At 39.2% G+C, this 25,827-nt stretch overlaps 1 protein-coding gene across 1 annotated transcript in view; it reads right to left on the bottom strand.

Moving 5' to 3' along the window:
* Positions 1-25,827, bottom strand: part of klhdc8b (kelch domain containing 8B) — a 65,642-nt gene that overhangs the window by 24,471 nt on the left and 15,344 nt on the right. The window contains exon 3 of the mRNA XM_035383072.1: positions 646-810. Coding sequence (XP_035238963.1) covers positions 646-810 — 165 coding nt within the window. The remainder of the gene's footprint in view (positions 1-645; positions 811-25,827) is intronic.

The following is a 25,827-nucleotide window of genomic DNA, read 5'->3' as shown; positions in this document are numbered from 1 at the left end:
AGACATACGCGCCAGTCAGTGCACTCAAAAATCAACTGAAAATGTCTCAGTAATGAGATGCAACAAATATGACTGGTGTTCTAAATTAAGGGAAGAAATAAAAACAGTAGACTCAATAGGAAGAAATGTAGAGTGCTGCCACAGAATATTTTAAGTAGATAAACTCCAGGTAGCGCGAACCAAGGAGCTCTTGAAGGTAGGGTACTTACAGAGTCACAGGAGGAATAGCCGAAAAGATATAAAGAATTCGACTAACTAGAAACCTCCGGCACACTTGCGCGAAAGGAAATATTTTAAAAGCCTTTATTTTAGCGGCAAATCTGCTGATATTAAGTTTAAAAAAAACAACCGGTTTCAACCTCTTCATCAGGGTGTAATAAAAACAGCAAATGAATAAAAAAAGAGTGTTGGTTACAAGCATTCTGCCCTTTCTCCCAGTGAAATGAATGTGGACCAGTTAAATGACTGCCTCACTACTAGGAAGCATATTCATACTGTAAGCACCGACCTTCATGAGAATACTTAGCTGAACAATACTCCTATGCAGAGTGCTTGCTACAATACTGACTGCGTTTTGGATGAAATGCATAGAATGGTTTTGTTGTGCTCTGACTGGAAGTTGGTTATGGGCAGTGAAGGACCTACCCAGCACATATATCTTGTTCCCACGCAGGAAGGAGGCGGCGCCATAGCGTGGAGTGGGCATCGAGGGAAGAGGCTGCCATTGGTCTTTGGCTGGCTCATACACCCGCACCAACGCCTGGGGGGTCGTGTCCGCACCCATCCCTCCCAGGGCGTAAACCTTCCCATCTAAGACAAAAACCAGGGGGTTAAACTACAGTCTCAAGAATATGAAAAATGAACTGGAAAAAAAGAAACCTTGAGGATTCTGAGATCACAATCACAGAACAGTGGAAGAGAATTCACTTTATTTCCTTGGATCACGTTGATTTTTGTCACATTCTTTTTTTTTAACGTCGCATGAAAAAATGAGAACAGTTTGAATATCATTACAACCCAGAAGTCTTTTTTTCCTCGGACACAGAGGAGCATGGGAGAAATTCTTTTCAGTCCCTGCAGACGCGCTCCACTGATCTACAGAAAAAGAACACATTTCCCCAGCACTCAAAGGAATCAGAGACACTGTCTCTAAAATGGAGTATGCACTTTCTTTCCCCGCGACCAAACTATTTTTGGTCTGTTGATTGTACTTAAAAATTTGACCCTTTCTAGCCATTCCCAAGAGACTGTAATACTTATCATGCTCCACTAAGAGCTGAGAGTAAAATATGTCTCCACAGCTAAAGTTTTCAAGGAGAAATACCTTTTTAAAAAAAGATCAAACTCAGCAAGTGAGGCTACCCTGCAGATAAAACATCCGTTGCTGCATAGACGGCATGAAGGTGCCTAGCCAGCAGACTGAGGTGCCAGCATGAATGACATCACTGCACTTGTTGGCTTATGATGCCGCAGTGAGACACAAGCACTTTATGTCAGAGGAAGAGGATGAGGAGGCATAGGAGGAGAAAATGTAAGGGTGGGGATTAGCAGTAAATTCTAAGAGTCAGCTCTGTTATGGCACTAATCCAGAACACCACGGTTCTGAGCCAGGAAAGCATAACTCCAGCAGAGGCTAAGTTGACTGCCTGATTTAAAATCATTTTCTTTTTCTGCACAGCTATATTTTTTCACAGCAGATTTGCTTCATTCTTTCACTGTTTTATACCCTCGCTGAATACCTTGAAGCGTTGGGTTCTGAAAACTGAAGTAACTGAAGAACCCATTCAATGCATTTTCAAGTTAAACATTCTAGTTGAATTCTAATTTATTCAACCTGAAACAAAACAGTAAAAATGACACAAAAATGACATTTTGAAGGACTTTTACCATTACGAGATTTATGCAGTTTGAATAATTTTGTAGCCACTTGTTGTCCTATAGACTGGAGCAATGCTCTGCAATGGTATATCTCGTCTGTTTTCCTTCTGAAAAGTGTTTCTGCAGTACAACTCTTTATGTCAGGCTTATCTCCCACTCTCCTTTTCTGGTTCAAACTTTCCTTCATAATGTCAATATCTATGCCTTCCTCACCTTATTCGTCATTGGCTAATTTGTACAGTATTGTGTCATACCACTTTGGCTCTTGGCGACAGTCTTTCACTTCTCTCCCTCTCCTTCTCTGTCAGCAGAACGGACACACTGTCCTCCATCTGTGCCGAGCTGTCGCTGCGAGCACTCTTTATTAGTCTGCTATTTAACAGCTGTCAGAGGTCCCCGCTCTCAGACCACTAACTCATACTGAAATGGAGCGAGAGAAGGGGGAAAGCAGGAACAGAAAGAGAGAGAGAGAGTATGACAGGTATAAAGTAAATTGAATGGATGGTAGAGAAAAAGAAAGCGGGGAAAGAGAAAGACCAAGAGGAAAAGAGAGAGAATAAGGAAGGGAGAGAGAGAGAGAGAGAGAGAGAGAGAGAGAGAGAAAGAGAGAGAGAGAGAGAGAGATGCATTGGATTCCATGATGCACAATTCCTCTTCATTCCCTTCCCCACTCCATCTTGCATGGCCTGTCTGAGGTAAAGTGCCTCTTCAGTCATTCTCTGAATCTCTCTCCATATCCACTTGTCTCCAGACATAATTTAAACACATTCTGCTGCTGTTACTTTAGGATGCTTTCTGCCTATCAGACATCCACAACACTTTCCACTGCACCCTGTTACTGAATGTGCATAAAACCACAGAGGATCGAATGCCAGAAAATGTACAGTAGGAAACAACTGAATTGACCGTTTTCTGACTGAAAATGAATGAACATTGTAGGGAAAGAAAGTTATGCTATATAATCTCACATTTGGACTATCCTTTAAAGAAAATGTATTTGCCCACCCTTGACAATAGCACAGTAAATTATACAAAATATCATATACTTAGAGGTTGACCGAGGCTTGTGTGAAATATTTAAACCCTTGCAAACGGACAAATAACCACTCAAACAAACAGTCCCAACACAAAACTCAACTCCACACACAGCTCCTCAAAGAGCTACATAATGTGCTCCACCAACCTCAATCCACGTACACATACATTGACACTGAGCTACACACACACACACACACACACACACACACACACACACACAGATAATCCATGCAGAGCTCCAAACATATTTCAAATACAGCACAGAATAAAAATATATATCTGCTGTTCTTTTCATCTCATTTGTAATTTTCCATGGTACCACGCTCTCACACCTCATCTCGTAAATTACCAGATGTGCACAGAACGCACAGCAGCTGAAGTGTGTGAACTCCTCTGATGATACCCAGTGATTTTGTCCCCACACTTCAAGACATAAAATGTACTACAGGAGAGAAAGGGCCAGAGACCAAAACCATTTATCACTGATAACAATGACCTGTAAATCTGTGAAAAACAACATTAACCCAAGGGCACCTCATCAATTTAACCTCCCCTGTCCTACTTGCAAATAGAGGCTAATTCTTCCAGCCACTTTTATTTCATGGTTGTTGTTGGCTAATGACTCAGCCCGTACTAATGTTACAATGTCTGTTGGGTCCAACTAATTGAGCCCCATAAAATAAATATCATTGTTCCAAAAAGTTCAAATATTTCCTGACAGGAAATATTTTAAGAGCTCTGTGAAACTATAAGAGGAGGACATTTTCCCTATTTTGGGGCACACAGTGTCTTTGTTACAGCCCTGTAACAAACTAGATGGAGTTAGAAAATTCAGTTGTATAGACATTAAATACAAGAAACCCACATGCCAGTTGTCTAAAATAATGCAACTACTGTTGAAGCAAACCTCATTTAAAGCATAGCATTCCCATTTCACATATCTAATGTCTTCATAAAGATTCAGTAGAGGATACAGAGCTGAAAATGATGGCTGGTGTTACACAAGATTAAAAAAAAACTTCTACATCCAAGCTCCCTCTGCTCTACACCCCCAGCAGATTTCTGAGAGCGGTTGCATAACATCTGTGCAGCATCTGCTGTAGGACTCCAGGGGGGGTGGAAAAGGGCAGCTCCAACAGTGAGGTGTAGGCATGCCCTCAGCCTCCAGGGATCCAGACTTCCCATACCTCTCGAATGCAGTCGGAAGCCTCCTGAGCTTTCACAGTGCAATCTAACGAATCACTCCTAATTAGAGTAACTCAACTCTGATCTCTGCCTATTTCTACTGGAGATGCCATGGCAACAGAAACACAGCAGAAGAAAATGAAAGGGAGCACACACACAGACACACACACACACACACACACACACACACCAGATTATAATACTTCCAATCTACATTACAACTCATATCCGCAGGTTTATTAAAGCCTGAGAACCTGTTGGTAGTCACCTTTAGGGGCATAAATTCAGATATCGCCTTTTCTCTTTTATTAAAGAAAAGTAAATCTTTTCTTGTTTGTCTAACTATTAAAATATATTTTCATTCATTCTGATGTGTTCAAACTACTGGGCTCTCAATGGGTTTTCAAATAGCACTTCTGAGCCACTGCAATTTGAGGAACTGAAACACAAAGGGGAATCTTCTGATAAAACAATAGGAGATTTAGTGAATTTGATAAGCGCCTACAAGTACCTGCACTGAAATAAGTGCACCTTAGACAAGTACAAAAACACATAATTACTAAACAAACCACTCTAATCCATATTTTTAATTTGTGGTTAATTTCAGTTTTAGACTATGTACTGAAATTATATTTTATGAATAGCAAGTCTCAAAAGTCTTGTTCTCAAAAACAATTTACAATAATTTGAATTAATCATCACTGAATTGGCATGTATCTAAAAGGATTTTTAGGTTAATCTGAAATTCTTTAGAAAATTTCAGTATGTATTAGAAACTGCAAATGCATGCAAAGTAGATAGACTTTAAAGCAGCAATTAATATCAAACACTAGCAAACAGCGTAATGTCTGAAAACTCTGGTACCACCTCAACAGAGGGGTCCAGTGTGCAGATTCCACAGAGAATTAAAATAAAATAAAATTCACAAAAGGATACTGCGTCTGATGTTCAGAAGATAAATATTACATTGAACTGAAAACCCACTAGGACTAGATGACCAGTGTAGCTGGTAAAGGCACCTGCACAACTGCAATGAGTGAATAGGTGGGGAAACTGTGCTTACACCATGCTGTTGGACTCTAGATCACATTAAGCAGCTGAGTGTTTCGTTGAAATGGTGAAAATCTGGTAAAAGTATGTCAGATGCATGTTCATAGAGCCTAAGATTTATCCAGTTACATAGTTAGGGATGTAAGTGGCCCCCCACTCCTGGTATACACCACCCAGGAACCAATACATTAACATTTTTAATCTGTCAAAACCTGCATAAATCCAGGGACACTATAATATTTGCCCTTTCAGTGGCATTAATAAATGACGAGGACTATCCCATAGAAAGAAAAAAGTTACTGTACAGAAGATGTATAATGTAATGTAAAATGTAAATAGTTATATCTGCAAAAACAAGCTCACTTGGACCAACGGTATCAATTTAGAATTTATGGTAAATTGCATTAAAAAGTAGGATCTAGTACACTTTCAGCACACTACATGAAATAAATACTTTACAAGAAAAATAGTGGGCTTTGTATCCATGCACTCATAAAAATTAAACAGAGCACTGCAGTCAAATTAGAGACTCTTTGCACCATGAATGAAACAATACAAAACTGACATACTGTCGATCAGACTTAATGCAGAGCGGAAAGGCACAAACATAGAATACTCCTTAATGAATTGCAAGCTATCCTTTGCTGTTTTTCTTTTGGTAGTGTTGGAGGAAAAAAATGCTAAAGACACAAATTACAAATAATAGCTCCCGGCAGAAAAATAGTCTTTGGATTTGAATTTGGATGAAACATGGTATAAATAATTAAAATCTTTGGACTGTGAAAGCAAAGCTCTGTTGGAGTTAAGGTGCCTGGTTGAAGTTCATTACCTGTTCACGGAATTGTGTGCACCTATCTACCACCTCCGTCACTCATATTAAATGGCATACAAATAAAACATCCTGCATTGTGAATTTCTAACATCAGCATATTTTTGTATTGTCCCCAAGCTTTTGCCACAACAAAAATTAGAAATATGGAAAGATAGCCAGTACACTGTGTTCCTGCATAACAAAATTAGCTAAGCAGAAATGAGAAATTAGCTAAAATTAGCTATATTGGATCACCATGGCCAAATAGGAATCTCTGAATCTAAGAAGTTTGATGGAATGATTGGTATGTTATTTCCTTAATAAATAATAAAAGTTAACTTAAAAAAATACTAGAATGAACATCATCCATGCTGTGATGTCCAACCCTACCCTGAGGCTTCATTGATCAGTAACACGAGCCCATGACTATTCAGCAATCTTGGCTTGAATTCATCAAATGCATTTAATTCATAAGGTCTATCACTTGTATGCAGACAGAGAGACAGAGAGAGGGAGAGGGGAGAGAGAGAGAGAGAGAGAGATAGCGTGCAGCTGTTCTGTTATGAAGGTAATGAGGCACAGACAGTTTTCTACAATGGAAACATACAGCACCACTGAAGTACTGTACTGTGTACCAGCTGCAGACAAATATATAGAAGTCTTCATATTCAAATAGCATAGAAATAAAAAAAATAGTTAGAGGGGATGTTCTGAGGGATTCATTGATTCTGTTTGCTGAACGCTACTTCCATTGTAGTGCTAAAATATACCCAACTACTTCAGGCAACCCTGTGCTTACCTAAAAAAAGGAAGCACATTCAAGATGACCAGGACGATGATTAGAAACAACATGAATCACAATGTCTTACCTGACAGTATATTCAATATGAAGCGATATTTGACTTATGGGTGGATAGCTCCTCATATGGAAAACAAAGAAAAGGAACCGATGGGGTTCTATAGGGTTCTGGGGTGCCATGAGGACAATATTTCAATAAAGCTTCATGCCGATGCCTTGATGACCCTGGCCTTTGACTTTGAGACCAGAAAAGCAATAGCATTCATGGGGACCCATGAAAACTTTTGTATCATGTCATCAAAATGCGGAAACCACAGGACAATGTGAAGACAGCCTAAAACACGTCACACATTTCACTAACTTCACTGTTACAGGTTACAGTGAATGTCACCTTCTTTTATTCTGACAATGGCCAAGTGAAATTCACAATGGTACATTTTTAAAGGGCTGAAGGGGTCAGGAAAAAATGGACACTGAAACTACAGCTTCACTAGTCGTCAGATAAATACTGATCACATATGGTGCTCAACCGAAATGTCAGGGTACAGCAGCAAAGGTTGTTAGTGCCCCACAGTCAGCAATTATATCACCTTGAAGGCACTTTCTGCCAGATCAGTAACATACAGACAGACCTCTAAGGAAAACAAAGCAGCTGCAACAAAAACATGCTAGTGGGCAAGTCTGATGGTCTGTTTTCCTGGCCAAATAAAACACACGAATGAGGACACGATGCTATTAACAGTAGGTGCCATCTTAGCGGCGAGGCATTTATACACCAATGTCAGGGCCAGAGGTAAAAAAACAAACAGGAGGCATTGCGAAATGCTCTAACCACAGAGAGAGATTATTAACGCGCCTTCTCGTTAAGATTGTGCAGTAATTACAGGTTAACATCCTCCCTTTGTGATTTCATTATGCCAGTTCCTATGCTTAGCTGAATATCTCAGGTGCAGAAATATAATTAGGATGCTCTGAGTGTGTCTGCGATTGGAATGGTGATTTATCCTCCACCTTAGCACAGACATACTTGACGGAACTGATCACAGTCTGAAATGAAGTTCTCAAACAGTTTGAAGTGACTAATGGCATACAAAGTGCCTGACTGTGGTTGGATGTGACTGGCCTTTATCATATTACAGATGCTAAGTCATAAATATAAGTAAATCAAATATGCTTATATAATAATATAACATAAGTAAATAATATATCATAGTATAACAGAGTTGTAGACACCTTGTCTCTGCATAGAGATTTGCTCCGTTCATGTCGCACTATTACAACACTCTGTTTTTACATGACTGCATTAATCCATGAGACTCCTTTGAGACTGAAAAAGCGAACAAAAAAAGAAAAAAAAAAAAAAAATTCTATCAAAAACCAAAAACAACTTGAATCATCAGAGCAAAAAAAAAAAAAAAACAAGTTTAAAGGACTTTTGACTTGAAAAAGTTCAATTGATGAGACACGAAAAGGTGTAGAAGAGGCAGACAAGCAGTGAGACTGTGTGGGTTTGTTTGTCAGACACAGGCCTAAACACAAACCCGGAGTGACAGTACGCTGACACCATGAACAGCTACAGTAAAACGCTCGCATACACAATCATGCTGCACATTATCTATCAGGATCACACATATCTCTCACGTGTTAAAATCAGCTTCTGAATGATACAGCTTGCTTGCTGTTCATGACATCTGATTACTCATGGTGTTCATGATAGGCTTACTCATGATTAGGGTCTATGAACAGAAGGCCAAGGACATTCATATTGAAAAGATACTGTGATCATTTTAGTACTCCAAATCAAACAACAATACAAAACATAATAAGTTCAAATGTATTCATATGGGGTGTACATAATTTGATACCATTGACAATTCTCCTTCAGGATTTTTCTTTTTCATGAAGATCTCATACATTTAGCCTTCTGCTTTCTCACAACAGGTACTGCAGCTGCAATAATTTACCACATCCTCTTCATGGCAAATTTTCTAGGATGGACTATAGAAACTGGTAAATTATGTTTTTCTGTTTAAATGTTTTGCAGCTACACACTAATTTGGAAAAAACCGAGATGTTCCTCAGCCAACAATTTCTCCTTTCTTGTGATGTGAATTAATTGGACAGATTTCCCTACTGCTGTGGAAACAGATTCCTTTGTAACAGTTTCAGAAGCTCCCAACACCCCTGTGAATATTCAGACAAAATAAGGTTAAAGCAGGATTCTTTTCATTTTATTTTACCTATGAAGAAGAACATTACTGCCAGATGTTCTCACCCATAAGGTTTTAAAGGGGTCATCATCATTGCAGCATTTTCTTTTGAGATATAATATATATAATTTGGAGAATATATCATTTAAACTGATTTTTCTATTTTGGAAGACCCAAAAGAAGCCTATTTTCAGTTTGTCCAAAAAAGTATTTTTTCCAGTGAATAACATGTTACTTACATTTAACCATGTGATGAATAAATCACTGCATATGTGATTATGCCGCCACCGTCTCCTTGACAACCATCTCCATAATCTCCATGTTTTATTTCTTCCAACACCCCCTGGCTAACACACTGGCCATGTCTTGCCCGTGGTTCTGTGTGCAGTAATAGTAGGGACTCCAAGGCAGTGCATTATGATTCATTAACTGCCCTGATCACAGACAAAACAAATGTGGGTGGTTATTTATTTTTAATTCCCTTCTAATTGGCAGCTTCATTAACTTACTTATTGGTATTTTGCATTGAGTAAGCAAAGACCCACTGAAGCTGAAGGAATCAGATGGTTTGAATTCAGCACGTGCCAGTGTGCACGCTGAATTATTGTTTTCCTACTGAATTTAATTAAGGCATGTAAATAAAGGTGCAATAGGACAAGCAGATTCAAATAGCATAAATACTGCAGAAGTGGCAGTGTTAGGTTAAGTACACAGGGCCAAATACTTTTTTGAAATACTTCAAACCAACAGACACTACAAACATCCGGCAGATCGCGGAGAGTTGCAAACAAAATTTGTTCACCAAAATTCTGAACGAAATTCTTCATATAATAATATATTTGGTTAACATGTTCTCCGAGATCTGCAGCAGTATTTAAAAAATCTTTCTCGAGAGTAGAGGAGCTTCAAATACATATTTGCTCACGGTTTGGTCCACAATTCGTTAAAATATTGTCCCTTCAACAATCCATGGGAATTTACCTCAGGAAAATCATAGGAATGTACCTCCTATTAGCATCTTTGCAAAAAGTGAACAACATTTCACATCTTGAACTCATCAAGGTGGTAGAAATAACTATTTTGAGTCACTTCAAGCTATCCCATTTGGGACTGGCTCCAAAAATTGTAAAGTTCAACACCAACAGCTCTCTGGCTGTACAGATGGGCTCTGTCTGGGCGGATGAGCACCAGATCCCTCCAGACTACACATCCCTGTCAAACACTGCATCTGAGGAGAGACAGTTTTTGCAGGTAGGAGGGAAGGTTAAGTTAATAAAGAGAAAATCCAATATTGTCATGGCTGTCAACTTCTGCCTTTTGTCTTCTTCATATTTTAAAAAGCAAACTTTTGGTGAGGTAAAGGGGGGAAATGATAGAAATCACACCTTATATGGAATATGATCTAGAGCCATCCTGTGAGGTAAACTGGTTCTGAGGGGAAAACTGCCTGGGGGACTGAATAAGGTCATTTTTGATTAAGTGATTAACACTTTGCCCCAGATGTCCTAGCACAGATGAAGAATCTGTATTTAGTGATAAAAGTGGTCCCATGTACATAGGCCACTTTGATTCCCTTGGCACAGGAAATTAAAACAACAAAAGGTTAGGCTATTCAAAGTGCTGTCGGCATTCCCTTTTATTGCACTGCAAAACAAAATCACGGCATTGTCTCTTTGGCTTTTCATAGCCCGCTCACTATGACAGGGGCATTAAAAGCACAGCTTTCAAGTGAATGAAGCACTAGCCAGACTTGCAACTGACAGCCAATTTGATGTGTTTTGTATCCTTGAGTGCTTTTTGAACTGAAATAACAGACACCAGGAAGGGACGAGAGAGAGGTGGACAAATGAGTAAACATACAAGAACACACTAACACATGCACATACACATACACACACATGTACACAGCAGATTAGGGGCTCTATTTTCCAACCACTCACCTATGTGAATCAAAAGGGGGTCTGCTCCATTATTATTCAAGTAATTTGTGATGCAAATTACCTGGTGACACAGGAGGAAAGTACTGAGATGATTGGATCCTGTCGCTGTTATGACTGCAGCATCAACTATGTGCATGTGTACAACACTTGCACAAGGTGGGCATGAACTTTACTGTATATTCACTCTCGTATACACAGCTAAGTATCGGAAATGTTTCACTAATGCAATTACATTGAAGTCTGCTCAAGCTAACTAGCTCCTATATGGCAAATGATGGAGGTGTGCTGACTAACACATTAAACGTGATGCTGAAGCAGGGAACACATTGCTGAAGTTTCTGGCATTCACTCTTATTGTACAGGCTAGCTAGTTAGTTATCGATGGCGTAATGTAACAATTGGGACAGAGAAGATATAATACTGTATCTAATCTCATATCAATGAGTTGATTTTCCAAGCACACCAATTGCAATCTAAAGAAAGGTTGCAGGAATAAAACTACTGCAGTGTATTTGGGTTACCATTTGTGATTCTAAGGGAAGCAGAAAGCATTTCCTGCCCACATGCACTGGAGACATGCTATGGCAATATCAGACATCAGATGCCTGCCTTATTTTTGCTATTGCAGCATAAGGAAAATAGCTGAAATTGAGCCTGACTGTTTCTCCCATTTTCCAATCTGTCGAACCTTCACATAGACTTTTCTCTCGCTTGAAGATGCTGGTCGATGAGACTCAACGGGAGGGGGGAGAGGTCACAGAGAGCCCAGATAATGTTGTCAGCGGGTGGTCAGAGGTCTCTTGTTATGGAGCAAAAAGCGGTCTAAATTTGGAAAATAAGGCTTTCAGGCCGGGCCTGCCAAAGCTGTCTTGTCAGGGACATCATTAAAACGGTTGTGAGCCTGTACATAGCTCTGCAATTACAGAAGAAAAAACAATACACCAAAATATTGTGCCCTGCAGGATACAAGGAAGTAAAACACTATGTGTTCATTGCTATGCATTGCGTTGATGTGGCATAGCCTTGTGTTGACCACTATACAATAATGTTTTCATACACACCAACTAGAAGGCTGAATCTAAATTCTAGAGCAATCTCCCATGTGGTTTAATCATCGTACTTCAAACTTTTGGAGTTGTATATGCCTGTAATGTAATATTATGTGGGTGGTTGGACAGATGAGTTACATTATCAGCCTTAAGAAAGATTTTCTTTATGGAACTGCTGCTTAAACCAAATAGAAATAGAAGAAAATAATAATTAAAAACAAAATAATTACACCCCATTTAGTTTTGGTTGTACACATGACTGATGTATTAAATCTTTTATAATGACAGCAGCAATCATTAATTACCAGACAGGGCTGACTTGTTCTGTTTTCAGCAAAGGGCTTTCAGTAATGGCCACTATGAATATTCACAAGGTGTCAGGCTTGAGATGTATTTTTGTACTGGATGATTGGCAGTCACAGTTATACAATTAATTACAATCAGTAACAAAATAGTAGGTTTATCTTAATGCTAATGACCATTTGTTAGCATCTGCCTTCAGCAAAACTGAGGCTGGAACAATACAGACAGAAATGTGAATGAAAGGGGAGACTAATATTCTTATATCAAATATTATTATACAAAAACTCAAAGGCAGGTGGGGATGCCTTCACAATAATGGGAGCTCAATCACAATGTCGCCACACCAGTACTACTGAGAGCAGAGAGGAAGGGTTTTGTCATATTCATTATCCGCAGTGGCTTCAAGCCCCCTGCAATGGCCTTAATAACACACCATGTTTGTGCACTGGATTCTGCTCACCAATTAAAGGCACGCTATATATAGACTCTGGAATGGCGGGGGAGGGGGCGTGTAGCTGCATGTGCAGCTGTGCGTTGGTAATCTCTGTAGCTACTGGTGGAAGGGCTCCTTCATACGCCACTGCTTGCCACAGAGTGGAATAAGCAGCTTGGTGGATGCATGCGTGGATCCCGGTATGTATGCGGTATGGAGCCCAAGGGCAAAGTAGGTGCCCAGAACTCAGGAAAGATAGGACAAGATTCATCCAGAGAAATCTGAACCACACTTCAGCTGAGTAGGAGCACAGTGTTACTAGATGTGATGTAGTGTGTGATGGATACATAAGAACTGAATTAACGCCCCTGTAAAATTTGCATCACACCTGACGTAAGCATGGAAGAATATTTATAGCAACTTTTAAAATAAACCATGTGGTTGCTAGAAGCACTAAGAATTTGACATGAATTTTTCATGTCAGGTTGGGCACTGCATGGTAAGTCGTTTATGTGTACCGTGTATAAAGGTGTCCTGCCATAGAGCCAGCGTTGGAAACCGTGCTGGGAAAACACTGGGACATTTCCTCCAAAAATTTGGGTAGAGACCAAATGGTTTCTTAATACCTCAAAGACTTTCCATCGGCAGGTAAATACCATCAACAATTATGCAAGAACCACCTGGTTAAAATATCATTATATAACATCTACTGATTACATAACAGCTTTTCTGCCGGGTGAAAGATGTATGGAGCAAAGCATCATGGGAAGGAACCGTGAACACATTGCCAGGGCTTAAGTGAGAGTAGAGTGATAATATACAGTAGCTGGTGAAGTCACCAGTTCTTTTTGCTCACCCTTGGGAAAGCTGGGTAACAAAGGCAGCAGTAATGCACACGAGCGCACGTGACACTAGCTTTGGGGATTTTAGAATTCCTAAATAGCGCAGCTGTAGCTACATCTCTGGCCCTCAAAATAGCAAAGATTATGCATTTTAAAAACATCATCTGCAGAAAGTTCAATGTCTGCATTTATTTAAGGAGTAAGTGAAATGGTCTCTTCAATTCTATTTTTTCGCAGCATGACAAAACAGCCAATCAGGCTCTTCTCCTCAGGGCTCTAACAAGCGCATCTTCCTTTCTTCTGCTTGTCAGTTTCAGAAATCACAAAATCAATATGTTTTAAAGCAAGAAAGACCAACACTGCTCTTCCCTATATTTGCTGTGCACTTGGTATAGGAGTCAGACATGATGTACAAGCCATTAACACAGAAGTGACAAGGACTATCCGTGCATGTTATCATTCCAGAGTTGTCTCAATACCCAGTTGAATACATATCATGGTAATAAGCTGTGATTAAGTGGTGCTTAATGGGATCAGCACATACCAACCATCACAATTTTGGTTGAATCCCATCATATTACCTGGGCGGGTAAGACTAGAGAATTCAAATAATGGAAGAACATCAAATTTCACCACACAATATATATATATATATATATATATATATTCACCTGTATGTGATGCTTGCTCCATGAAAACAGCCTTTATGGTGATGAGGACTGTACATAAATGCAACGTAAATGATGACTTTTTGGCAATTGATAGCCTTGCAAATAACATAACAACACCACAATTAAATGTGAAATAATGCTTCTGGCAGCTTCTTATTGCTCAGATACATATTCAGAGTCAGATTCTATTGACAGACATCAGTGTTGTGTGACAGCCATTCGATGCTGGCAGCTTGAATAATTACACAGGCTTTCACATTTATGTGTTTGTGTCTCTGTCTGTTTCACCATGAATTCTCAAGGCAATCTGTTTCATATTTGCTGCAGTTAACAAACAAGATAATGATCGTCTGTTTATGAAAGAAGTGTCTGTTACTGGAATATATTACTAACACACATTCAACGGCTGTGAATTACCATGTGTGTTTACACCTTAATGCACTCCATGGTGACAGACATTACGGCATTAATCTGCGTCAGCAGAGCAAATAGTGAACGTTGCATGGAATATTACATTATACCTTTCAGATGCTGCAGTTGATTTTACTCAAAACCTGGAGGAAAACACCTCAAACATCCCACTCACAATTTCCTTCTGCATATGACCAGAACAGACAAGGCTGTGTCTGTGAAAGGATGAGTCTGGGTTAAATGGCAAAATGGACAGCAATTTCATAAGCATCACTGGAAAAGATCATCTACTAAATGCACAATTGTAAATAATGGTCAAAGAGGGGAGTATTGTCTTTTCATATTCTGTCGACTCCATTTCAACATCACAGTGTTGACATTGTGAACAGGATGGTGTGTAGGTTCTTACACAGGCCCTAGCATAAATTGGCTTTATGTGAAACAGAGCTGGGATGCTGGCTGTCAGCTCGCTAATAGCATGTCACGGTTGGACTTGGAGGAAGACTGGAGGGGCTGGGTAGATGACCCAGGGCCAGTAACGTCTAATGCAAGGAGAGCGCTCCTGCCAGAATGAGAACCAGCTTATTTGTCTGAATTTGCCCGAACCCTAACACACTGTTCTGTGTGTCTTTTCACATTTACTCATCTGTCCAGCATAGAACTCATCTCACTATTCCAAACGGCCTCATCTCCAAAAATCCTTAATACTATCATCTGTCTTGTATTCATTTAATTTCGCCAAAAGGTAGAAGTGCAACATACAAATTCATTGTGAATGTGGACTTTCCAAGTCTGGAACACATAAATCTACTTAAATAGTTCTGCAAGGGAAATGGAAGAAATTTCAGAAAGCAGAAATCATGCGGTATGATGCACAGGCAGGAGCAAGATGCTCTCGCCTCAAATAATCAGCATACAATTCTGCGTGCCTGAGATGGGGCGTAAGTGCATGGCCGTCTAGCTCGGGGGTATGAATAGGTATGATATTTGAACATCATGGCAGTCTAAGCGGTGTGGGTAACTACTGCCTATGCTTTTGAAAAGAAGAATTGTTTAAACACTCAGTAGGTTTGAATTTAAAAATAATTTTTTGTTTCAGTCAGATTTGTAGTATCTGAACTTAGGAAGGATTACCATATCACGATACAAGCTTTTAAGTATATACTGTAGTTAAGTTACTAAAGCTGCTCTGAATATCTCTTCCGGTTAAAAGTCCTGACAGCCAGCAATCAAATAAATCTGTCAGATCTGTTCTGACTCCTCCTGAAGGGGAACACCATGAGCTCACAGAATTAACTTGAGTCGTAAGTTCAGAAATGAGCCGCATTTGGTGACCTTCGAAGCTCTAAAAATTGCGACTCCTAAAATAGCACACAAAAGCTGACAGATCAATCTCCTACATTAGGACTGCAGAGAACAGTGCTGAAAAACCAACAGTTTGACTGGAAATAGATACTCAATCAAGTCAAAGAGGGCCTGATAAAATTTTCCCTTCTACAGTAACTGCTTCAAAATCCACCTGCTCACTGTTCACCCCATATCAGAGGAATTATGGCTTTCTGAGAAAATGAGGCTTAAATTCAGTGAGATCAAAGGAGTGTAGCCAAAGCTGCTGTTTTGGTGGGCTGCTGTCATACCCCCCATATACATGAAGTTTCATCAGATGCAAGAGGTGGAACTCACACTGCGCCCCACTCTGAGACGGGAACATCACTCTGAGATGCCTTTAGTTTACTCATTTCTATACTTACATATAGACCTGCAGCAAATTAACATGATACAATGAATTACTATTATTTATTTGTCCAGGGGGTAGTAATAATATCACTTTTGGCTTTCTCAACCTATCAAATTCAAAGAGTACACCATGTGATTATCATCATGGCAGCAAGCCTGAAAGATCAGCACTTGAAAGTAGAGGGAGGGGGGGAGATAAAAAGTAAATGGGGCATGCTAGGACATGCTTACAAGCAGAAAATATGCTAATACTGACCTGGAATTTATATTACTACTAATTCCTGTGAATTTAATAATTGTTGCCATGTGGTTGCTCCACACACCACAGCCGCTTCACACAAGAACTACAATAACTTTATCATCTATGAATTGCACTCTTTTAAATGAAAAAAAAAAATTGCTCTTATGAATGCTTACAGAGGTATCTGTTGCTCTCTGGGCAGACAGCGTAATTTGACTCTGCTCTTAAGTTACGTGAGTCTGTCCAGTCCTAATTTAAGGTGGTTATCTGACACCGGTTTCTATGGCTCCAGCTTTGGTGAAGGAGAATTTTGAAAGGGTTAATTAACTGCCCATAGCAACAATTTTCCATAGAAACAGACATTGCCATAGTAACAAAAGTTTTTTTTTTTTTTTTTTTAAACCTACCATTTGATGGTGGTCTTCTGTGTGATGGTGCTATAAGAAGTATAAATGACAGTATATGGGCACTATTGTGGCTGATTTACAGTCAGACATGAAATTTGTTCATTCTGCAGCTTTAGCCGCAAGAGTAAATGGATGAATTAATCAAGACCACAAATGGCTTCCCAGCTCCTAAAGGACCACAAAAAACCTGGCATGATAGGTACAGAAATAATCCACCTTTTTTTTTTTTACTTTTTTGATAGTACAACCATCATCAGAGCAAGTAATTTGCCAGAGAACACATTATGTGAATTACTAATAGAACCACTTTGAAGGCTGATATTCTCCTTCCCACCTTTAGTTAAAGAAGGAACTCTGTAACCCCTCTCTGTTCCAGAATATGCAGTAACAGGTGCATAAAACCTGTAAGTGGAGAGAAATGTAATATTATATTCCAGAAATTTGATGGGTTATGAATTATATTCCTAACCCATCAAATGTGAATAGCAATGGCCCGCTCATAATTTAAACACTACGTTTAAGAAAAAGAAAATGACATACATTTTCACATATTTGGTGCCCAATGACCCTGATATATTAATGCAAAAAACTTTGGATATTATGTAGTTCTGAATATTTCAAGCGAAATATAAAATCCTGAATGAAGGGCTCCTAAGTGGTTCATATACGTAGTTAAATATGCACGATTCATGGTCTTCATTAAGCCAGTGCTAATATAGCTGGGAGTCACCTGAGACAAATGGCAACAGCATCCCCCAAGAAAAACAGGTACTCCCCACTTCAAAAGCTATAAGCTATTTCTATAAATAATATAGGCTTGGTAGTTCCTTACTCGGAAATTCATTTATATGCAAAATGATGCTATTTTTATGTTCTGCCCCCTCGCTAACCCTAGCCTTACTTCACCTAAAGCTTTTGCGTCTGTTTGCTTCTCCTTTTGCTTCTATTCAGGTTACTCTCAATGGGCTACACCAGGCCCTTAATTATCCCGAAACTAACTGTATGTTGTTTATTGGGTTCCATACTCTAAATTATATCCAAACTGTCATATTAGATGGCAAAAGTATTGTTATGAGTGTAATGTTCAAAGTATTTAGGTTTCTGGTTTTAAAATACATATTGAATATTTGAGGTTGAAAATAATGCTGAGCTTCTATTTTAATATTAATATTGTTTTATATTCTGAACTAAGAGAAGGCTCTCTTTATCTACATTTTTACCTATTATAGACTAAGGTGACACACTTTGCATGCATGCTGCTTCTATTTAATTTCAGGCCTTGAACAGAGTGTTACATAGTGCATTGTTTCATAACAAATGCCAAATCACTGATGCACCACCTGTCATCTTTATGAATGGTCTGGATTTATTTCACCAAAGCTATGTAGGTTTATACACTGGCATCTGTTCATTTATAAAAACCAATACAGGAAAGCTGCCTGTTTGCTGGAGCTGCCTTTTAAGCAAAGGAGCATGATGAGCAGCTATCACCTCCATTTTCTGGATCTTAATATCCCCTGATCGAGTACAGAACATGGGAAAGCAGCTTTTAAGTTCTTTGCGCCCAAAAGCTTGAATGATCTGGAGAGCATTAATGTTAATACCATTCTCAAATTTAACATTTTTAGTTAAGCATATTATAACTGCAGAGTGTACCTGCTTTTAATCTAATTGGCCAGTGTATGCAGCTACATTGCTGAGCTGTAATTTTATCACCTTTTATGTGTCCTGTCATTGTGATGATGTCAATGTAATTGTATGCATATGTCAGCCACCCCTTGAAAAAGAGCTGCTAATCTCAATGGTGTGTTCCTGGTTAAATAAAATACATAAAAGGTTACTTGTGTGTGGCCAATCAGCCATCTACAGTCTGTGTACAGCTGCTGTGCCAGTTGTAGTTCTTTGGTGCATTAGTTGTGTAAAAGCAATCGACTGACTTCACATTTGTCCACACATTATACGGGATGCACATTCTAATCCTGGCTTGATGGAAGTTGCAGCAGTAGCAGGGGAACAGAACTGCAGTTGTGAATGGGTAGTCCAAATTTGGGAAACAAATGAACATATTAAATTCTTTCAAATTTAATAGTTCCATATGACATACACATGGGGCCAGAACCAAACTGCCAAAAACAACAAAACAACATTACTGAAATATTGCAGCAAACTGCCATGTTTCCAAAATTTCATTGCAGTGTTATGAAGATGTTATGCACAGAGTCATTTCGCTGGTAGAGTATTTTTCTACTGAGAAAATAGGTGAACCATTACTGGAAGATGTCCTTCTTTCAGGCAATAATTTATTCAGGTAAGGAAAGTATGTTTACTGTAAATAAATAACAGTATTTTCACCCTCAGGAACTAATCCAGGATCAGTTAGCCCTACCTCACTCTAACAGAAACCATATCATTTTTTTTTTTAAATGGCCCAAGGTCAGACCTTGAAGGCAGAATGCATCTGCATTGTCCTCTACGGAAATGTGATCTTGCTTGTTCATCCGGCAGTTTTCCAGCACAGCTATGGCAGAGGGTCCTTGTGTCATGTTCCGCTGAATTCCTGAATACAGTGAAACAACAGCCATGATGCCCTTTAACTCAATGCTACTTCAGTGAAAACTTTTGCCTTAGCCAAGACTGAAAACATCAATTGGAAATTGACTCATATGACACTGAAATATAGTTTTACAGTATATATACAGACTTTTCTGTCTCTTTCACTGTCACTGGCCTTCAGTGGATGGGCCTCTGCCATGATAGCAAGAAAAGTTTGATCACTCTTCTGTTGAAACTCAAAAGATCTACAATTAAAAGTGAGGATAATGCCCGAGGTAGCATATTGCTATATATGTTAGCGGCCACAAATACCTTCCCTTAAAAGGCAGGGCATTTGCCTTTCTTCATATTTTGTATAAAAACTAAAATGAGTGAATAATTTAATTTTATTTAGTTGCAGAGGCAAAAATTATTTTTGCACTTTAGTTTTAGTTTCTTGGGCAGGTGTGTTTCTTATTGCTGACTCAGTTCACAAATTTGTTTTTTCATGGCTAGGTTTAGTTTTAGCTTCAGTTTTCATTTACAATAACCTTGCTACATAATAGTGCAGATACACACATCCACTGTAAGCATGCTCTCAAACTGAAACACACACACGCACGCACGTACACGTACACACGTACGCACACACTCCATCAAACATAAACATACGTGTTCATACACATACCCACTAGACCTAAATTCATGTTTAGATGAAGGTAAAAATGTTATTGTGGCCTTGGCTGCTGTCCACTCCTGCATCACTCCAGGACCATATCCATCACTGACAATGAAATCATGGAGAGAGATCCTGCCTCCTGACTGCAAACACCCTTCTGCACACGCAGTCTACACAGTCTACAGTACACACTCTCAGCAAGAGCTGGGTGAAGCTGCTGCAAGACAGACAGGCAGGAAGAAAGACAAACAGGTGCAGAAAGAGAGGGAAGAGAACAGGGACATACAGAAAAAGAAATACAGTACAGACAGAGAACACAGACAGGAGTGATAGACAGAACAAGTGAAGCGGAGAGGAGAGTTAAGAAAGCTAGGAAAGTAGAAACACAAAAACAGACAGACAGCCATACCTCCCCCCACTCCCTCCCTTATTCTCTCAAAGGGACCGCATGGTGGAAGCCCTCAGCATTACGGATAATGAGAAGATATACAGTCATGCTCTTTGTGGCAAACCCAAAACCACTGCAATTACTACTGCAAGCTCAGAGGAATTCGAGAGGGGCCAGAAAACACCAGGTCTGCATTTTCAGGTCTTCAGAAAATCAGCTCTCCATTCCACGTGATTGATCCGCCCTCCCCTGGGTGAGCACACACAATGCGGCACTGAAAACCAAGATCAAGTGTGTGTGAGCGACTGTGCTTGTGTGTGTGTGCGTGTGTGTGCGTGTGTGTGCGTGTGTGTGTGTATGCATGTGTCTATTTAATACTGTTCAACCTCCCCCCCTCCCCCCGCAAACTAGACAAAGTTAAGAACATGCATATGCTGCAATATTAATTTTGCTTTACGTTTATGTTGATTCTTGCTGGGAGGGTGGTGATTTAAGGGCTGTGTGACATCTATAACACAGCACAGTTTGAGGTTTGAATGTTATCAGCCAGCTCTCTCTTCTGTAAATTGTTCTGGAACACAATAGTGGGGCAGGGCAATGATCTGTCTCTTTCCATGGTGAGAGGCAACGGAATTTGTGGAAGTGGCCGCTGGAGAGCTTTTTGTACAGCGATACGGAGGGTAATACTGGATACCTCTCAGGGCAGTACAAGAGCAATTGCAGCAGAAGACACAACAGCAGTTCTGTTCACACTGACACCAACATCAAATCTCAGCCAAAATACGACTTTCGAGGTATTGTTCATTCTCTACCCTCTCCCTTGTTATGATTTGCTAATAATGAAAAGACACAAAACCATCTCCCCCACAGAAAATTCCACGGGACAAACACATCAAGGTGAGTCAAGTACCGGCCACGTACAAGCTGCTCATGGGTTTACCACAGTTCCCTCATCACTGGCCTTGGTCCAACAGAGCTCCGCTGTGTTGTTTTGGCTTTTAATTTGGCTTACCACTGACTGAAAACAAATAAACAGATAGATGAACAAAAGCTTCCAATGCTCCGAATAATCATAGCTCATTATTCTAGAGTAGTTTAGAGTCATTTTAGATAAGGAGGTACTTTTATGTCTATTTGAGTGAAAATGTTAAGTATCAGCCATACTGGTGAGAGCCAGTCCAAGTGCTTTGCCAAAGAAGACCATTCCTGAAGAATAGGAAAATTGAATCTAAAATTGAAACACATTGGTTTATTAAAATTCTATACTGTATGATTGGTCTGGTCCTGTTTTTGTTGTTAGAACTTTCATACAAGTTGCATGCATTAGTGGGCAATGTTTTATGAAGCCAGAACATCATGGCTTGGTGTTATACAGTAATTAGGAAAAAGGACTAGTACACATTAAGATTAAGTGAACTGTGAGCAAACCTGATATACATTGTGAATCAGCATTGTCATGGCTAACATACCACACAAATGTATAAATTAGAGAACCATATGTGTCGCTACCTCAAGAAAATTTCAGAGCCACTTGATATTGTTACTGGCCAATAAGATTAGATACCACTCGCCATAACACAGAGGGGCACATTGTTACGATTAAGCTACCCAGCCAAATATTTTCACTTGTAATGCTGTCACTGTTTGTAGGGGTAGTCGTTTGTGAAGATTAGATCAGTCCCTCTGCTGTTTTCACGACTCAAAATATTCAGCATTTTGTTTCTCTCCATGCATTTTTATCTTGTGTATTTCGCAGTGTCTTTCTTATTCCATAGGTCTTTCAGTTTTTCTGTGGCTCTAAGAGAAACAAACAGCTCACAGAAAATAAGCTTTTCGGCTGACACAGTTTTATTAAAGGGCCCTTTTCCACTGGCAGTTGATAGCCCCTTAGAGCTTTTGCAAATTGACGCTAAATAGGAATCAAGGAAAATTATGAAACTGCTTGATATCCACAGTCAGCTCCTAAGCAGACCTCTTATAAAATCAGACAGACCACAAGATCAGGGGTTTCAGCAGACAGGCGCCAAATTTCACCAAGAGGGAAATAAAGGGGCAAACAGCCATGGCTGCACAGTAATTTTCCAGTGTACACTTTAAACAGGCAGTTATTATCGATAAGACTAAGTGACTGTACACAGACGAGCACAGTAAAATGTCCAGTGCAAATTCAACGCTTAATAGATAACATTTAGTCTCACATTCCAGAGTGGGATCAAATGTTATCTGTCAAGAGTTGAATTAACACTGTTAGAGTTCAACTAACACTGGACATTTTACTGTGAGTGAGGCAATGGGGTCCTGGCAAGACACATAAACAACAGAGCAGAAAATAAAATAAACTAAAATTATCCCGCTGTGAGGTTCCCTGCACTAATAGCAGCCCTGGGACCGCACTTTACAAACACAAACTATTACAGTCAACCAAATTATCACACAACAAAGTGAAAAGTGCAATACCTGTTGGGAAGACAAAATCATAACACCTGATGTTTACTCGGCACTCAATAGATAGTACACTGTGCCCACTTCTGCGCTCATAGTGACTGATCAATGCGAGCACAAGCCTGGACTGCAGGACTTCCAGGCATGAGCAGATCTGGCTGTCTGAAATATGAACCCACTGCCATGAAGTGGGAGGGATCGAGTTGCATTAATACTTTAAGATGCTGAAAATACAACAATGCGATGCAAAAATAATTAATTACATACAGCTAATTTTTCTAAAATTCCTTTTACAACAGTAAATTACAAAAAAATGCAACAGGGTAACAGAGTATATATCTGCTCTCTATGAGTGCCTAGAACGCACCCTTAGTTCTTTTTGGACTTATTATTCTTAGAGTATATATCTACCTGTCACCTACCTGGGACAAATCAAGAATATATTTTCCAGTGGGATACTATTTATTCAATATTATTAGAAGTTGTATTAAAATTTTAGTTCACTTTTGTAGTTTTACAGTCATGTAACTATTAAACAGTAAACACACATTTTCTTGCCATCATTTCAGATTTGAGAATTGTACTTTAAAAATTTTTTATCTTCCTTATTCCCATATCAGCATGTCATGTGTATTCACATTTAAAACATGACAAAACAATATGAAACTGGACAAGAATACAGGTAATGTTATTACTGCATGGCTGGAGAGGGAGGCATGGATTTTCTCCAGCACTGCATTAAATACCAACCGTTTCTCCAGGCTTTTCTATGAAATAAATGTAATATTTTTATCACATACGATTTTATCGCTTTCAGACACTAAAATATTCCCAATTCCAGTCGAGTACTAAGACCTTGCTATTCTGTAGATTCACAGAAGAAACAATGTGAGCTGTAATAATGTAAACCATTACACAAAACATATTAAACACATACTATGACTAATATTATTATCATTATGATAACATTCATAGTATTACAGTAATTGTAACTCTTTTGTGATTTGAGCTTTACATTTGTCAATTTATCAGTAAAATATATTAGTTGTGTGATGTTTTTCTTTTGCCTTTTGCAACACTTCCCTGATGCATACCATGCCAGCAATCTTGACTACGAACTCATACCAGTGATTAAGAAGACAAAACAAAGCAAAAAGGAGGACAGGGAGACTGAGAGCTGGGTGACAGAGGAGGGCAACTGAATGGTGGGAAATGGCTGAGGAGGATGGAGAGAAAATGAGCCATACAGGAGCGTAAATGACTGAACTGTGCAGACTTAAGCACGCTTTCTCTTAATGAGGTATGAGCCCGACTTCACAGCACCTCAGGGTGAGTCTAAGAGTGGATGGGCAGGCAGACCACAGACATGCTGGAGATGCCACACGCTGACAGACTGCTGTCAGGTGAGCCAGACTCCCCATTTTCACCAGAGGGGAATCCTGGCAGAATTATTCAAATTTATTAGTGAATGAAAATAAGAATAAATGCAAGTTGACTCCGGTTAAACATGTAAACAAATAAATAAATGAATGATGGGTCTCTCAAAGCCATGTGCTCTACTGTAGTTCAGAGCACAAACAGTTTCAACAGTATGGTACTGTGACCTTAAACTGCAGCGTGGTGCTGTTTTTATTATTCTTCTGCTGAAGACACCTGTATGCCTTAAAATGGAAATCAGGGCAATTTCTTTCTGAATATACAGCTTATCTTTCCTTCCCAAAAAAAACAAGAAACTGAGGAGGAAGTAGGAGGCTGACATGTAGAAACCTAACCTAATGCAGGCACAGCTACAGAAGCCATAGCTATAAGAGCTTTTCCTGAGGAGGACAGATGAGCAGACACGTCAACCTCAACTCTATTGTTCTAAAAATGTCACAGCCACACACACACGCACAAGCACGCACGCACACACACACACACACACACACACACACACGCACACTCACTCATACACACCTGTTGCTAGGCAACAGTAATGCTGGTTTTTAATGCTGACAAGTCAGTCAGGCTTGAGATACACTGTTGGTCTTCTGGAATACAGATCTGGGACATCAAGCAGCTGTTCTATTAACATTATAATTACTATCATAATCCCCATTGCTAGGCTAATGCCCTTGGTGGACCAGGCAATTTTCCCCTTCTTCTTTCATAACTACTAATACCGCTACTGGAATACAACTATTATTATTATTATTATTATTATTATTATTATTATTATTAATATTAACTTTATTAACTTAACTTTAACACTCTGGCCATATGGGACTCATATAAACTCTAAGTTGAATTAACATTACTGTGTAAAAAGTAGTGGATGTTTAACATTATCAAGATTTTGATTTAACACTGAACATTTCATAGTGTATAATTCAGCTGGCGCTTGCTATTATGCAATGGATAATGACCAAGTGGCTGGGTGTTACACTTTTTGAATGCCTGATGTGGAGGTAGTAAATTGCCTGAGGCGAAGCCAAATTAAGAATGATTAATTATTATTATCAGTATTACTCATTAATATTATAATAATTATTATTCATTACTATTCATTATAACAATAAAGCCATTGTATAAGGCTGATTATTGAACCCTTCTTCAATTAAATTCAGCCCTTTGAGCTGTAATGTTTCAACTTGAAACTATAATGAAAAGTGTCACTATTTAAACAAAGCTAAAATACATTACAGGCATTTGGCAGACGCCAAAATAATAAGCTCCCTCCAAGACATCTTTGCTTGTTTTTTATTTTTAAAAATAAATATTTTCTCTGGCATTTTTATGAGT

The sequence above is a fragment of the Anguilla anguilla genome, chromosome 11, assembly GCF_013347855.1.
Source record: "Anguilla anguilla isolate fAngAng1 chromosome 11, fAngAng1.pri, whole genome shotgun sequence".
Classification (NCBI taxonomy): domain Eukaryota; kingdom Metazoa; phylum Chordata; class Actinopteri; order Anguilliformes; family Anguillidae; genus Anguilla; species Anguilla anguilla.
Note: the sequence above shows the minus strand (reverse complement) of the source record. Positions and strands in the feature narration are given on the sequence as shown.